This window comes from Sciurus vulgaris, assembly GCF_902686455.1.
Source record: "Sciurus vulgaris genome assembly, chromosome: 10".
Lineage (NCBI taxonomy): Eukaryota > Metazoa > Chordata > Mammalia > Rodentia > Sciuridae > Sciurus > Sciurus vulgaris.
The window spans coordinates 13,191,724-13,208,647 of NC_136470.1; the positions used below are offsets into that span (position 1 = coordinate 13,191,724).

At 40.3% G+C, this 16,924-nt stretch overlaps 1 protein-coding gene across 1 annotated transcript; it reads left to right on the plus strand.

Annotated features, from left to right (window-relative positions):
* The first annotated feature begins 2,477 nt into the window (after positions 1-2,477).
* On the plus strand, positions 2,478-3,255 carry KRTAP11-1 (keratin associated protein 11-1). Its single transcript, XM_079156063.1, has one exon. The coding sequence runs from the start codon at positions 2,501-2,503 to the stop codon at positions 2,990-2,992; it is 492 nt and encodes a 163-aa protein (XP_079012189.1). The 5' UTR covers positions 2,478-2,500; the 3' UTR covers positions 2,993-3,255.
* Positions 3,256-16,924: the final 13,669 nt, after the last annotated feature.

The window sequence follows — 16,924 nt, forward strand, 5'->3', positions numbered from 1 at the left end:
ATTGATGGCTCTCTGTTCTTGCTTTGTTCATAGTGACACTGCATCTTACGCTAATAGAGTAAAAATTGTTAAATTGTATACAGAACGGAAAAACACACACACACAAGATGTGTAAGGACAGCAGTGCTTGTAACAGTATTCTTTTTATTTTCATTACTAATCAATTGATGAACCTGAAAAAGAGATGAAAACTATTTCTTTTATAATGTCATCAATGAAGCATTGATTTTTAAGAAACAAATTCTTGTTCATGCTTTAATGAAGGCATCCCATCATGTTTAAGTAGTTCCATTGTGTGTTGGTGGCTCATAGGATTTGTTTTATAAACAGTATAACTTTAATGGCCACTCAAGCTCCCTGAACTTCATCTCTTTCATAAGACATGACACCTATTCCATGGAGTTATAGGTAGGATTCAATGAGGGGGCAGGGGGGATGCAGAACTCAGACTCAGTACCTGGAAGAGAGCCCCATGCTCAGGAAGCAGTTGCTTCCTTTCCTCCTGAAGTTGAGGGAAGATATTATCTAGGACCCCTCCCCTTTATTTGTAACCTCCAAATTTCAATGGAAGAGTTGAATCAAGAGAGTTGAATCACAGAGTGATGGCTTATACAATCTCTACCATTCCAGGAATGTGGCTGCAGATACTGGAAGGTTCTCTTGTGTAACTCTGTGGTGGACTTCACTATTTGGGCATTTGCATGGCTGGGTACACTTCCATCATAACCTGCAAATCCTTGGCTAGTAGAAGCCTGTAAACTACTCATCCATTTTAAAGCAAGCAAGCCAGATCCTGTGACCAGGGACTCGACCTTCAAACACCAGTTGGGACACTTTTAGTGGTGGGAAGAACATACTCACAACGTTGTGGAAAGTAGTCATCTCATTAATTTCACCGTCTTCCTGAGAACGCTCTTCAAGTCGCTGAGGGCTTGTCCCTGGGAATTGCAATATAGCTCACAGCACAGCATCTTCTGTTTAAGGGCATCATTAGCCTCCAATTAGATGGATGATGCTTTTGCCAGGGGACTTCTGATGGGTTCTGACATAAAGCTGTTTGCTTTGTGGATATTTAAAACATAGCCTACCTGCAGCCCTCAAATATATGTAAATCCATTATTACAACCCATGTAAGCCGGTTTGCAAAATGAGTCAGATCTTACAGCTGTTTTGAGGCAGAAATATCACTGACCCCCTGAGCAATGTTAAAGGGATTTATTTTGGCAGAGTCAAAGCGGTTGATTCACCTAGGTACAGGGGAACCAAAGGAATCAGTCATTTTTGTGTTCAGAGCTGACTATGTTGTAGTGAGATGAGATAAAAATGAATAATATCCTTGCCATGTCCCCAGGCATAAAGGGGTAATTAAACATAATAGAAAACTCTTTGCATATCCATTCATAACCAAGCATTGCTTAGGTGCCTGTGTCCTCCCACCCTTGCCTACCCTTACCCTCCATAGTGATGGTAACCTTGGAGTGTCTTTAGTTTGTCCATGATTAAATGCATCCCTATATAGAAGTATTCGAGTGAAAATAAATGTTTTGAGTATGTTGAGCAAATTGGGAGAAAGACACTATACCCCTTCAAATTAATATTCTGATAATTTAAAAATCAACTAAGTCTCTTCCACCTGCATATGAATGAGGCCCATAAGTCACTATTACCCATTGTTATTAGATTAAAAATCTTAGGAGTAAAGCTCATCCAATTTATTTAGAAAGGGTCTCAGCTATAAATGCAGTTAATTAAGATCTAATGTTCTTCATTGCATGAACGTAAATGGTGGGTCCTGCTGGCCTCTAGCCTTGAACACGAAGGGTTGATTCCTCTGCCTTCTAACCTTCCTGTGGGTATCTAACTTCAGTCAGCTCATTAATTTTGAGAGCCAGTTTCTGTGTTGGCTACAAGTCTTTGTGTCCTTTTTCCTGCCAGTTTTCCTCATTGTCATCTTGAAAAATTCAAGGAGGCACTTCTCCAATGAGAAGCCCCGTTAGCTGTGGAAGAGTGACTGATTAAGTTATGTTTAAAACATATTAAGTGCCAATGACGAACCAAACAGGGCGTGGGCTTGTAATTAGCTCTGGTCAGAGGGGAGAGAGTGTGTGATGGTAGCACAGTGGCATGTTTGGTGTTGCAGTCAGACCGACACTCATCATACGCAAGCAAGATGAATGAGGCACGAAGTGTGGGCAGGGATGACCAACAGCTTTGAAGCCGTCCACTGACCTTCTTAATCTGGAGTAAGTACAGTGCTGGAGACTTATGATTTAGTTACCAAACTACTAAACTTTCTTTATGAGGAGGAAGGCTTCTCAAGAGACAATTAACTCATAGATTCACGAGATGTTCTAAGGCAAGCGGGTATGAGCCAAAGAAGCAGGGAGACCAGGGAGGGAGCCCCACCCACTAGCAAGGGTATATAAAAGCCCAGGAGTCTCAAGGGACATTCACGATTCAGGAGCTAACTTCAGTGAGATACCTGCAGCCCTCTAGCATCATGTCCTTCAACTGCTCCACTAGAAATTGCTCTTCCAGGCCCATTGGAGGACTCTGTGCTAACCAGGTGACCCCCGTCGCCACTGCTTCCGCCCGTGATGTTGACTGCCTGAGTGGCATCTATTTGCCCAGTTCCTTCCAGACTGGCTCTTGGCTCCTGGACCATTGCCAGGAGTCCAACTGCGAGCCCACAGTTTGCCAGCCAACCTGTTACCCGAGAACTTCTTGCATCTCCAATCCAGTCCAGGTAACTTGCTCTCGACAAACTACCTGTGTCTCCAATTCCTGCTCAGCTCCCTGCAGCCGGCCACTCACCTTTGTCTCCAGTGGCTGTCAGCCTCTGGGAGGCATTTCCAGCATCTGCCAACCAGTGGGCGGCATCTCTTCTGCCTGCCAGCCAGTGGGAGGAGTCTCCACTATCTGCCAACCAACCTGTGGGGTCTCCAGGACGTACCAGCAGTCCTGTGTGTCCAGCTGCCGAAGAACTTGCTAAGTGGGTCCAAGCCAGTGAGTGAATCAAGACTCCATGCCCTGCCAGCTGTGTTTCCAGGACCTCCCAGCATGCTGCCCGAAAAACTTCATCGCTGACCCCCATGGACTGCCTCCTTGCTGGCTGCTCGCCACGCACAAGCTACCTTTGGCACTCTAAAATTTTTCTGGCCAGCACTAAGATTATTTTAAGGGTTGATGCCTGGTGCTGTGGATGCCTCTCCATGTTTCCTGATGCTTTGACATGTTTTGACCTCGCTGCTGTATCTCCTGGCTTCTGCTTTTGTGTCTTTGAAGAAGGGAACTTGTCTCACTATATATTTCTCAATAAACTTGCATTAGTTGGCATTGCAAACATTATGTCTCAGCAGAGTTCTTTATTTGAAAGGGTTTTTGTTGACTGTGAATCATCCATAGCTGAATTGGGGTCTGATTTTTCTTTTTTCTTTTTTTCTAAATCTAGAGTTTGGGTTTAGTCATTGTGTTTCATGGACAAGCAAGGGATTGCTTTACATTTTATTTATTCAGTCTTTGACTGCAGGGTAAAGTGAGGTTTGTGAAATTTGATGGAGTCATTTGTCCTCTATATTTTCCTCAAATTTTAGAAGCAAATAGCTTCCATAGAGGAAAAAGAAAAGTTGCCCAAGAAACAAGGTAGTTCAGACAGTTGTGCAGAGAAGGGACAAATGGATTAGAGGTTCAGAGTCAATCACAGGTTCAGTGTCTTGCTCAATCAGAAGACCACAGTGGAAACCTTTGAAAAGATCCCTCCATGATCATCTGGGACAGAGGAAGCAGGAGAAAGGAAAGAAGTGGATTGGCAAGGCCTGAGACTCACTGCATCAAAGAGGCAGCTCCCTCTTTATCCTTCTCTCACTTGCAACTGAGACCCCCAAACACGCTCTCGGTCAGTACAAATTCCATGTATGTGAAGTTTGGAGACTGAACAAGAATCTCAGAAACATATGGATCTATTTTAATACTCAGAACCTTATTTCTTGCTTACACTGATTTTAAAAAAGGCCTGTGGGTGGGTGGAGAGTCCAGGTGAGGACTCTTTTTCCTTTTATTAGAGAGTGAGAGCTGGCTGCTAATTGGCTTGCTTTTTATCTATTATGTCCGGAAACACACCTCTATATTTTCTTTTCAGAATTGCTGAAGGAGAAACAGAAGCAGGTGGTTTTTATAGAAATGTGTGAGGGGCACAGACTGGGATCAACGGATGCCTCTTCTCAGAGCTGCAGGGGCAGAGCCTCCTGGAGAATCTGACCGTGATCTTGTTGCCAGTGCAAAGTGGTTTTCTTATTTCACTGATGGTTTTTCAGAGGCAAAACGTATAGATATATCTGTACAGATCCAACATGTTCAATTTTTTCTTCTGCTGACTTTACTGTAAGGGTCTCCATTATCAAAGAAATGCTTTATATGACTCATCTTAATAGCTCACGAAAGAAAGATGTGGTTTCTACTCTACCTTGCTTCCAAGCTCCCTCTTTTTAATAGAAATACTCTGGCTTTTAGAAATGTTCTGGCTTATTCTAAAATACAAATCACTAGGGGACTCTAAATGGCTCTTTCAGAGCTGTGTGATTCTCATCTATTGCTCATTTCAGTTTCTTCACGAATAATTTAGAGAATTCCATGTTCTTCAGAGACTAAGAGACTATTTTTTAAAAACGTGTTTCTCTTTTGTTTTTCAGCTTTATAGGTTTCAATAAAAACATAAAGACATAGATGTTTTCTCTTTCCGTTTTTATTTAAATGGCAAATCCCCTCTAACACAGACTGATATATTAATAATATATAATGACACTGGTTTTATGGACTGATATGAACAAACACTTGCTCAGTCTGTTTATGGTGGTAGTGTGAACATTCCAAGGCATTGTAGGGACCTTGCCAAGCTATTTCCTTGCTTTCATTTCTGTTTGGGGAATCTTTTTTGTTTTGTTTTGTTTTGCCATTAGAATTATTCTATTTGTACTTGGAAAGTTCTCTCTGTTCTTTGCCTTATTAAATGACAAATGGACAAATTTCAAAGTTTGATTTGGAGACCACACTTTTAAAAGATTGAGTAATGATAATTTCTTTATCTTCTTAGCCTAGGGCCTAGAAATGCAATTCATGTCCAATATCCTATAGCCGTGGGGAAGAAGCACAACTTCGGTGGTTTATTCGCTTGGTTGCAAGTTCTCTCACTTCCCCACGCCTTAGTTACGGCTCATCTGTGCACCAGAGATAATGATAGCACCTTCTGCCTCTGTTTTCAGTAATACACTGAAATAATGTGTGTGGAACCCTGGCATCAACTGAAGTCTCCTGTCTCCCGATAGGGAAATTCAATTAGCTCTATCTCCCTCTTCTAGTTGCTGAAGTCCTGGCTGATCCCAATGTCTCTAGGGACTCTGCTAATGGAGAGGCTGGGGACAGTGTCTTACTTTTGTCTTATCTTTGGCTCTAAGCACCTACTTCAGAAGAATTAGATCATTTTGTGGCTCCTCTTCCTAGTTTATAGTCAGTTTCTCTTCAGACTGCCCCAATTCAGGCATTTAACATCACTTCCTTTTCTTGATCTCCACTCAATCCATTTATATAAGGCATCATGTGTCTAGAAGTCTTTATGGAAAGTTTGGGAACACAGAGGACGTTCATACTTCAGTGACAAAAATAATTTAAAGGTGATTAATTTTTTTATATGACAAAATATACATAGTGGAAAAGTTGACTTTTTACGTATTTTTAAGTGTATGCGTCAGTGACATTCATGTTATGCCACTGTGGCCACTATCCATTTCTAGAATTTGTTTATCATTCCAAACTGAAGCCTCTTGGTCATTACCTCCAGGACACTGTCTTCGCCAGCTCAAATCTCTCCCCTCTTTCCTCATGATATTCTTCTCCTTCCTCCCTCTTTCCCTTTGTCCTTTCTTTGACAAACATTAGGGTACCTTGAATGCTGAGTCTATGGTGGTTAACGAAGTCCCTATGTTCCTGCTCTTGCGCTGCTCACGGTTGAATTTTATGAAGTGAATCACTTGTCTTCTCTGTCTTCTTCCTCTGACTCCCTTGGGTTTCACTTTTTACTTTCAAATACTTTCCTTTTCCTTTCCAGAGCAGATGAAGGCTTACCAATGCAACATCACATGAATTCTCTACAAATGGTGAACATGACACTATTTTACTTTTATGGTGCATGCTTCCTACAAAACTGTGATAAAACCTGAAGTTCTGACCTACATCTGGAGTATCTGACTCTAAATCTGAGAAACATAAAGCTTGGAAGACCTAAAGGAATATATAGAGACTTGATCAAATGATAGGAATGAATGGTAGGTAGGTGAGATCCAGCCCCCATCCAGTGCCTTATAAAACTGCCCAGAGGGAGATGAAGGTTGGCTCTGATCTCTGACCTCAATCTTGGTAAAAACCTATTGGTTTCTTTAGAATTTCAGGAAACTCCTACCTGTGGCTTGGTAAATGCTTTCATGAGAGACTATTTACTTTTATGAACCTGAATCTTTACTTACTAGATTTTCAAGCATCAATCTTTCTCATACTGTGTACTTGCTTATTTTTAAACTCAATCAGCATTTGCAGACAAATATCCTAGAATAATTTCCAAAGGAATTTTAACAACTCAAATTGGTTATGATATTATCTGTTCTACCAATAAGACATGATTCATAATATATATTTCCTAGGCAGTAGAAGGAATTGGACATAACTATCCTATGTTCATGTATGAATGTACAAGTAGTGAAAGATCACATTATGTACAACCACAAGAATGGGATCTTTTTTTTTTTTTCTCCCAGTGTGTCTTTATTTATTTATTTATTTTTTAAATTTTTATTGTAAACAAATGGGATACATGTTGTTTCTCTGTTTGTACATGGCGTAAAGGCATACCATTTGTGTAATCATAAATTTACATAGAGTAATGTTGTTTGATTCATTCTGTTATTTTTTCCCTTCCCCCACCCCTCCCACCCCTCTTTACCCTCTATACAGTACTTCCTTCCTCCATACTTGCCCCCCTCCCTAACCCTAACTCTAACCCTAACACTAACCCTTCCCTCCCCCCCATTATGTGTCATCCTCCACTTATTAGCGATATCATTCATCCTTTGGCTTTTTGAGATTGGCTTATCTCACTTAGCATGATATTCTCCAATTTCATCCATTTGCCTGCAAATGCCATAATTTTATCATTCTTTATGGCTGAGTAATATTCCATTGTATATATACACCACAGTTTCTTTATCCACTCATCAATTGAAGGGCATCTAGGTTGGTTCCACAGTCTGGCCTATGGTGAATTGAGCAGCTATGAACATTGATGTGGCTGTATCTCTGTAGTATGCTGATTTTAAGTCCTTTGGGTACAGGCCAAGGAGTGGGATAGCTGGGTCAAATGGAGGGTCCATTCCAAGTTTTCTAAGGAATCTCCACACTGCTTTCCAGAGTGGTTGCACTAATTTGCAGCCCCACCAGCAATGTATGAGTGTACCTTTCTCCCCACATCCTCGCCAACACCTGTTGTTGCTCGTATTCTTGATAATCGCCATTCTAATTGGGGTGAGATGGAATCGTAGGGTGGTTTTGATTTGCATTTCTCTTATTACTAGAGATGTTGAACATTTTTCCATATATTTGTTGATTGCTTGTAGATCTTCTTCTGTGAAGTGTCTATTCATTTCCTTAGCCCATTTGTCGACTGGATTATTTGAATTCTTGGAGTAGAGTTTTTTGAGTTCTTTATAGATTCTGGAGATTAGTGCTCTATCTGAAGTATGATTGGCAAAGATATTCTCCCACTCTGTAGGCTCTTTCTTCGCATTGCTGATAGTTTCCTTTGCTGAGAGAAAGTTTTTAGTTTGAATCTATCCCAGTGGTTGATTCTAGCTTTTATTTCTTGTGCTATGGAAGTCCTGTTAAGGAAGTCTGATCCTAGACCAACAAGGTGAAGATTTGGACCTACTTTTTCTTCGATAATCTGCAGGGTCTCTGGTCTGATTCTGAGGTCCTTAACCCATTTTGAGTTTAGTTTCGTGCATGGTGAGAGATAGGGGTTTAGTTTCATTCTGTTGCATATGGATTTCCAATTCTCCCAGCACCATTTGTTGAAGAGGCTATCTTTTCTCCATTGCATATTTTTGGCCCCTTTGTGTAGTATGAGAAAATTGTATTTATTTGGGTTTGTGTCTGTGTCCTCTATTCTGTACCATTGATCTACCTGTCTATTTTGGTACCAATACCATGCCATTTTTGTTACTATTGCTTTGTAGTAGAGTTGAAGATCTGGTATTGCAATACCCCTTGTTTCACTCTTCCTGCTAAGGATTGCTTTAGCTATTCTGGGTTTCTTATTCTTCCAGATGAATTTCATAATTGTTTGCTCTATTTCTGTAAGGTACGTCAGTGGGATTTTAATTGGAATTGCATTGAATCTGTATAGCACTTTAGGTAGTATGGCCATTTTGACAATATTAATTCTTCCTATCCAAGAACATGGAAGATCTTTCCATCTTCTAAGGTGTTCTTTAATTTCTTTCTTTAGTGTTCTGTAGTTCTCATTGTAGAGGTCTTTCACCTCTTTTGTGAGATTGATTCCCAAGTATTTTATTTTTTTCGAGGCTATTGTGAATGGGGTAGTTTTCCTTATTTCTCTTTCTGAAGATTCATCACTTATGTATAAAAATGCGTTGGATTTATGGGCATTGATCTTGTAACCTGCTACTTTACTGAATTCACTTATGAGTTCTAAGAGTTTTCTGGTGGAATTTCCAGGTTCCTCTAAATATATAATCATGTCATCAGTGAACAGGGATAGTTTGAGTTCTTCTTTTCCAATTCGTATCCCTTTAATTTCTTTGGTTTGTCTAATTGCTCTGGCCAGAGTCTCAAGAACGATGTTGAATAGAAGTGGTGAAAGAGGGCATCCCTGCCTTGTTCCAGTTTTTAGGGGGAATGCTTTCAATTTTTCACCATTTAGAATGATATTAGCCATGGGCTTAGCATAAATGACCTTCACAATGTTAAGGAATGTTCCCACTATCCCTATTTTTTCTAGTGTTTTGAGCATGAAGGGGTGCTGTATTTTATCAAATGCTTTTTCTGCATCTATTGAAATAATCATGTGATTCTTGACTTTAAGTCTATTAATATGGTGAATTACGTTTATTGATTTCCTGATGTTGAACCAACCTTGCATCCCTGGGATGAAACCCACTTGATCATGGTGCACTATCTTTTTAATATGTTTTTGTATGCGATTTGCTAAAATTTTGTTGAGAATTTTTGCGTCGATGTTCATTAAGGATATTGGTCTGAAATTTTCTTTCCTTGATGAGTCTCTGTCTGGTTTAGGTATCAGTGTGATATTGGCTTCATAGAATGAGTTTGGGAGGGTTTCCTCCTCTTCTATTTTATGGAATACTTTGAGAAGTATTGGAATGAGCTCTTCCTTAAAGGTTTTGTAGAACTCGGCTGAGAACCCATCTGGTCCCGGACTTTTCTTTGTTGGTAGGCTTTTGATGACTTCTTCTATTTCAGTACTTGAAATTGGTCCATTTAAATTGTTCATGTCCTCCTCGTTCAGTTTAGGCAATTCATATGTCTCTAGAAACCTGTTGATGTCTTCGAAATTTTCTATTTTGTTGGAGTATAGATTTTCAAAATAGCTTCTAATTATGTTTTGTATTTCAATCCTGTCTGTTGTGATATTTCCTTGTTCATTCCGAATTTTAGTGATTTGGGTTTTCTCTCGTCTTCTCTTTGTTAGTGTGGCTAAAGGTTTATCAATTTTGTTTATTTTTTCGAAGAACCAACTATTTATTTTGTCGATTTTTTGTATTGTTTCTTTTGTTTCAATTTCATTGATTTCAGCTCTGAGTTTAACTATTTCCTGTCTTCTACTACTTTTGGTGCTGTTCTGTTCTTCTTTTTCTAGGGCTTGGAGCTGTAGTGTTAGGTCGTTTATTGGTTGAGTTTTACTTCTTTTATTAAATGCGCTCCATGAAATAAATTTCCCTCTGGGACACTGCGTTCATAGTGTCCCAGAGATTTTGATATGATGTTTCTTTGTTCTCATTTACCTCTAAGAATTTTTTAATTTCCTTCCTAATATCTTCTGTTATCCATTCATATATAATAGAATATTGTTTAATCTCCAGATGTTGGAATAGTTTCTGTGTTTTACTCTTTCATTTATTTCTAACTTCAATCCATTATGATCTGATAGAATACATGCTAGTGTCTCTATCTTCTTGTATTTGCTAACATTAGCTTTGTGGCATAATATATGGTCTATTTTAGAGAAGGATCCATGTGCTGCTGAGAAGAAAGTGTATTCGCTCTTGGTTGGATGGTATATTCTATAAATGTCTGTTAAGTCTAAATTATTGATTGTGTTATTGAGATCTATGGTTTCTTTGTTCAATTTTTGTCTGGAAGATCTGTCCAGCGGTGAGAGAGGCATGTTAAAATCATCTAGTATTATTGTGTTATGGTCTATTTGGCTTCTGAAATTGAGAAGGATTTGTTTGACATACATGCATGAGCCACTGTTTGGGGCATAGATGTTTATGATTGTTATATCTTGCTGATTTATGCTTCCCTTAAGCAGTATGAAATGACCTTCTTTATCCCTTCTGACTAACTTTGGCTTGAAGTCCACATTGTCGGAAATGAGGATGGATTCTCCAGCTTTTTTGCTGAGTCCATGTGCATGGTATGTTTTTCCCCATCCTTTCACCTTTAGTCTATGGGTATCTTTTTCTATGAGGTGAGTCTCTTGCAGGCAACATATTGTTGGATCTTTCTTTTTAATCCAATCTGCCAGTCTATATCTTTTGATTGATGAATTCAGGCCATTAACATTCAGGGTTATTATAGAGATATGATTTGGTTTCCCGGTCATTTGGTTCATTTTTAAAATTTTATTTATTTATTTGTTTGACACAACTTGTTTCCTCCTTTATTTGACAATTCCTTTAGGATAATTCCTCCCTTTGCTGATTTGCTTCTTTGTTTTTCATCTCTTCCTCATGGAATATTTTGCTGAGAATGTTCTGTAATGCTGGCTTTCTTTTTGTAAATTCTTTTAGCTTTTGTTTATCATGGAAGGATTTGATTTCATCGTCAAATTTGAAGGTAAGTTTTGCTGGGTATAAGATTCTTGGTTGGCATCCATTTTCTTTCAGGGCTTGAAAAATGTTGTTCCAGGCCCTTCTAGCTTTTAGGGTCTGGATTGAAAAATCTGCTGACATCCGTATTGGTTTTCCCCTGAATGTAATTTGGTTCTTTTCTCTCACAGCCTTTAAAATTCTGTCTTTATTTTGTATGTTCGGTATTTTCATTATAATGTGCCTTGGTGTGGGTCTGTTGTACTTTTGTGTATTTGGAGTCCTATAAGCCTCTTGAACTTGATTTTCCATTTCATTCTTCAGATTTGGGAAATTTTCTGATATTATTTCATTGAATAAATTGTTCATTCCTTTGGCTTGTTTCTCTAGGCCTTCCTCAATCCCAATAATTCTTAAATTTGGCCTTTTCATGATATCCCATAGTTCTTGTAGATTCTGTTCATGATTTCTTACCATCTTCTCTGTTTGTTCAACTTTGTTTTCAAGGTTAAATATTTTGTCTTCAATGTCTGAGGTTCTGTCTTCCAGGTGTTCTATCCTATTGGATATGCTTTCTATGGAGTTCTTAATTTGGTTTATTGTTTCCTTCATGTCAAGGATTTCTGTTTGGTTTTGTTTTCAATATCTCTAACTCTTTATTGAAATGATCTTTTGCTTCCTGTATTTGCTCTTTTAATTGTCGATTGGTGCGATCATTCAATGCTTACATTTTCTCTTTCATCTCATCATTCAGTGCATGCATTTGCTCTTTCATCTCATCGTTTGCTTCTCTGATCATTTTAATTATGTACATTCTGAACTCCTTTTCTGTCATTTCTTCTGCCATGCTGTCATTGGGTTTTATTGATGTAACATCTAGATTTGTTTGCAGCATTTTCTTTCCTTCTTTCTCATATTGTTCAGGTATCAGTGGACCGTTGAGATATTGCAGATTTCCTCTATTGACTTACAATGTCCCTGAAGATTTCTATATATATCCCCCCTTAGCCTTCAGTAGGCTGAAGTCTTGGAGGAAGTTGATAATGCGGTGATCCACAAGGAAGCTGCCTCTCTAGCAGTGGTGGCCTTCAGGTGGGGTATAATCCCTGCCCGGGGCAGAGGTGTCTCCACTTGTTGACCAATGGTTATCCAAAGGGGACCTAGGCTGTGGGCTGAGGCAAGGCCTGTTTGGGCCTGAGTCTCTGGTTTTACCGTCCTTGTGGTGAAACCTCACCCGGCAGGGAAGACTCACCCAGTGGGGAGGTCTTGCTGGTCAGTTCCCTCCTAGAGGTTCCCCTCAATTTACAGCTACCGCCTGGGCTGGGCTGCCTTCCTCTGCAAAGTTCCCAGGGGCCCGGCCCTACCTCCTGGGCCTGGGAGCCTCACCCTTCGCAGATGAATCTCCTTAGGCTGCCCCTCCTCAGAGAATCTGCCCGCAGGCCTGGAACCTTCGCTCCGCCCTAAGCGTGTCTCTGTGCGGCTCTTCCACCAAGAAGCCTCCTAGATCCTGGGACCCTGCTCTGCACCTAATCGCCTGGCTATGCGGTTACTAGGAGTCTAAGAAACTCACTGCGTGCCTCCACCTCCCACCTACCACCCGTAGCCCTGGGCAATCAATCACTCCGAGTCGAAGTGACCCTCCCCGTTCCTCCTCCTTCTCCAGATAACCCCCTGGGCGTTCAGGAGCGGTCGCTCTGACTGGCTCTGAATCCACGTGACCCGCTGCACGGGTCCTCTGGGCAACCGCCCGGAGCTCTCGTGCGGCCACTCAAGACCAAGCGACCCACCACGCTTCTCCTCCAGGCAGCCCCCCTGTGTTCAGGAGCTGTCACTTTAAGTCCAAACAACTCACCACTCGCCTTCTCCTCTGAGCAGCCGCCTGGAGCGCTAATGCAGTCACTGCGAGTCCAAACGACCCGCCGCGCTCCTCCTCCTCTTCCTCCTCCTCCGGGCAGGCCCTGGGGTTCGGAAGTGGTCTGAGTCCAAACAGCTCGCCACGCAGCCCCTCCTCTGGCAACCGCCTGTAGCTCTGGTGCAGTCACTCCAAATCCAAGTGGCCACCCTCCTCTTCCTCCTCCTCAGGGCAGGCCCCGGTGTCCTGAGTCCACACAGCTCTCCTCGCCACTCCTCCCCTGGGCAGCCGCCGGAGCCCCAGTGGTTGCTCTGAGTCCCAGCGCTGTGCCGAGCGGTCTCCTTTACGGGGCTCCCAGTTGTCTGAGTTCACTGCTCCAGCGGGGGGAGGGGCGTCTCGCCGGCAGCTCTACTTCACAAAGTTCCCTGCGTTCCGGGACCACCGTCCCATCCGGGACGCCTTCCCAACGGGTGAGAGTCACCCGGCTGCTTTGAGTTGGTCCCAAGTGTCTCAATATCTCCTCTTTTGAATCCTGAGTCCTGGAGCAACATGAAATGCAGCCACCCTCTAGGCTGCCATCTTGAAACCTCCAAGAATGGGATCTTGATTAGAATAAGTTATAATCCATGTATGCATAATATGTCAAAATACACTCTTCTCTCATGTATATCTAAAAAGAACAATTTAAAAAATCACTGAAAAAGAAAAAAAAGAAGTATTACAGGGATCAAATAAATAAATCCTAGTGGTTGATACTGTATACACATTAGGGACAAAGCACTATGTATATGTGAAGTGTCACTCTTACTGTCTTCTAACATGTCTATCTGAAAAAGACATTTTATTATGTTTTACTAATTACATAATAAGAGTTATTAAAGCACACTTGGACTGTTATGTTTGATTTATGTCCCCCTCCCCAACATTGATGATCCCAAGCAACAATCAGAAGGAAGAATGAAGAGGATTAGAAACATAGAAACAGATGCAAAAATGAATTTGCAAACCAGAAATACGAAACCCTGGAGATCTGGCTGCAGTGTGACTTTTTCTCTCTAGTACTCCAAGTAATGGCATCCTCTTGATGTTCATGTACTTTTTTTCTGTGGATTTTTAAAAATGTATACAGAGTAAGTTGTCTTCTATTTTTACCACTGAATGTAACTTAATAAACTTTTACTCTTCCTTTAAAAAATAATATATATTCCTTATTATAAAACAATTACGATTGGGAAACTGTGCTCACTAGCACAGGTAGAAAGTTATTAAAGGCAGACACAATTGCCCTGTGTAAGTTGTTCTGTGCCTTATTATAAAAATGAATAGGGAAATACTTGGAATGTCATAGTTATTCGTTTACCTGGGAAGTTTTTGTGTGTAAGGATGGAAGAGTAGGGAATAAATTCACAGTTAAAGTCTTGGATAAAAGACTTTGGATAACAGAATACTATTAGAGAATATTATTAATAGTTTGGTTTTTTTGGTGGGAGGGGAGAGGTATGGGGATTGAACTCAGGGACACTCAACCACTGAGCCACATCCCCAGCCCTATTTTGCATTTTATTTAGAGGCAGGGTCCACTGCTTGCTGGGTTGCTTAGGCTATCACTAAGTTGCTGAGGCTGGCTTCGATCTCACCATCCTCCTGACTCAGCCTTTCGGGCTGCTGGGATTACAGGTGCGTGCCACTGTGCCTGGCCCTATTAATAGTTTTGGTATAATGATATTCAGCAGTGATAGAGTTAAGTTGTAGAAAAATAAATACTTTGAAGTTTTAACTGGAAGCACTGTCAGAAGTTGAGAGAGATCTAGGACCATGCCTTAATAATCATATTTCCTAAAAATAATAAATACTAAAAACACTACCCATGTGTCTTCATATACTAAATAGTACATACTTCTCCATCTAATAAGTAAGTATCTTGTTCCACAAGGTCACATCTATGTGCAAGTCCAAAATCAAGTCCTTAGGGGATAATTTACTGTTTTCTTCTTTGGCTCAGTGTCTCTGCTTCCTCCAAAATCCAGTTAGGGATTATTATGACTAGTTGCATTCATTCAAGTAAATAAACTTTTTTAAAGTATAGGATATGAAATCAGGGAACTCTGGCTTTAAGATAAGGTAATATGAAGCAGGTTCTTGTTATTGTTGGTCATATTCTGTGATGATTATATTCAGAAATTAACAACTCAAATTATACTGGGGGCCTAATTATATGAGATACCTGTAATTCGATCACATAATCTTTGCTAGATAAAGCCAAAATATTTTCTCTTATGTATATTATAGTTCTGTTGAAGAGGCTGGAAGACTTGCATTCTAATTGTGAAGACCAAATCTCTGCTTTATACAGTTTTTCACATTAAAATTCCCTTTGAGAAAGAAAAAAAAATGATAAGGGTGACGAGATAGGTAAGAATTATGTGATTGATAATGTTGGTGCCTGTAAGAAAGATGGATGATTACTCTTGATTAAAAGGTGCATGAGGTCAAGGGTAGGTGTTATTGTTGGGATGTGAGCTCATGTGTGAGACAATGCAAGAAGGTTCAGAGGAAGAATAATTGGGTTGTAAAAGTCTTAACCCATTCAGTGATTAAATCCCTAATAGGGATTAACTGAGTGGTAACTGAAGTGGTGGGGTGTGGCTGGAGGAGGTGGGAACTGGGGTGTGGCTTTGGGTATATATTTGTATCTGATGAGTGGACTCTCTCTGAGAGTTCTGACCATGATATGAGCTGCTTCCCTCTGCCACACTTTCCTGCCATGATATTCAGCCTCACCTTGAGCCCTGAGAAATGAAGCCAGCCTTCTAAGGACTAAGACCTCTGAAACTGTGAGCCCACCAAAAAAACTTTTCCTCCTTTAAAATTGTTCTTGTCAGATCTTTTAGTCAAAGCAGTGAAAAAGATGGTTGAACAGTAGGATTTGTTTAGTGAAGTGTAAATGATGTAGCTATGTGCTTATTATCCCTACCTCACACAAATGTTCACTACTGAAATTTATTCATAAAGATTTATTTTGTCATTTGGGCCTGAAATTCTAGCCCCTAAACTTAGTTTTTCTTCCATTAAATCTTTTTGAAAAAAAAAGGTAATGAAGTGTTCTTAGGAGTGCATCAATTGCATAATGGCATAGAAACTATTTTGCTAAAACCTCTTCTCATACCAATTTTTGTCTCTGGGCTAGTGGTGCCACTCACTATCTTTCCCGTCACCTGGGACTGACATCCTGCCATCAGGCATTACTCCTTTCTTTCCAGTTTCACACATTTAATGAAACACCAAGAGTTTTTCTTCCTTCCCCAGTAGCAATTGCAATTCTTTCTCTTCCTTCACATTTCCTCTAGCCCTACCTACTAGGACAGCTGTTACCTAACACCAGGGTATTGTGATAAGCTCCTGACTGATCTCAGGATTTCTTTCTCCTGCCTCATCCTCTTTGCACACCTTATCAGATTAGTTTGCTGGGGCTGCCATGACAGAGTACCCCAAACTCAGTGGTTTAAAGTACAGGTTCAATAATCTGAGTGTCCTTTCTTTCCCATAGTAAATGATGAGACACAAAAATAAAACTCACTAGAAAGTAAAATAACTTTCCCCTAAAGCTTACCCCATAGACAAAAGTTATAGTTATAAATCCTGGGATTACCAGTTGCATTCATCTTTAAATTGATTTAATTGAAAGAAAGAAAGAATTCAAGCTGTGTGTTAGTTCTTGCCAAGATATTAACTCACTGACTCTTCCCTTATCTCTGCATGTGATTCTGGAATGAGTTTGAAAAACCTTTTTTTTTTTGAAGAAAAACTTGTGAATGGGCTGTAACTCCTATGTTCTTCTTTTGGGTATCAGAGTTTTGGAAGAGGGGCAACCTTGTTGGAGAAAAGTCACAGGACTTGGAGTCAGAGGGTCTGGTATTGAATCAGTTCTACCACCCGACAGTAAGCTAAATTGTTTGAG

Coding starts and splice junctions, on each gene's coding strand:
- KRTAP11-1 (XM_079156063.1), top strand. CDS start 2,501: ATGTCCTTCAACTGCTCCACTAGAAATTGCTCTTCCAGGCCCATTGGA.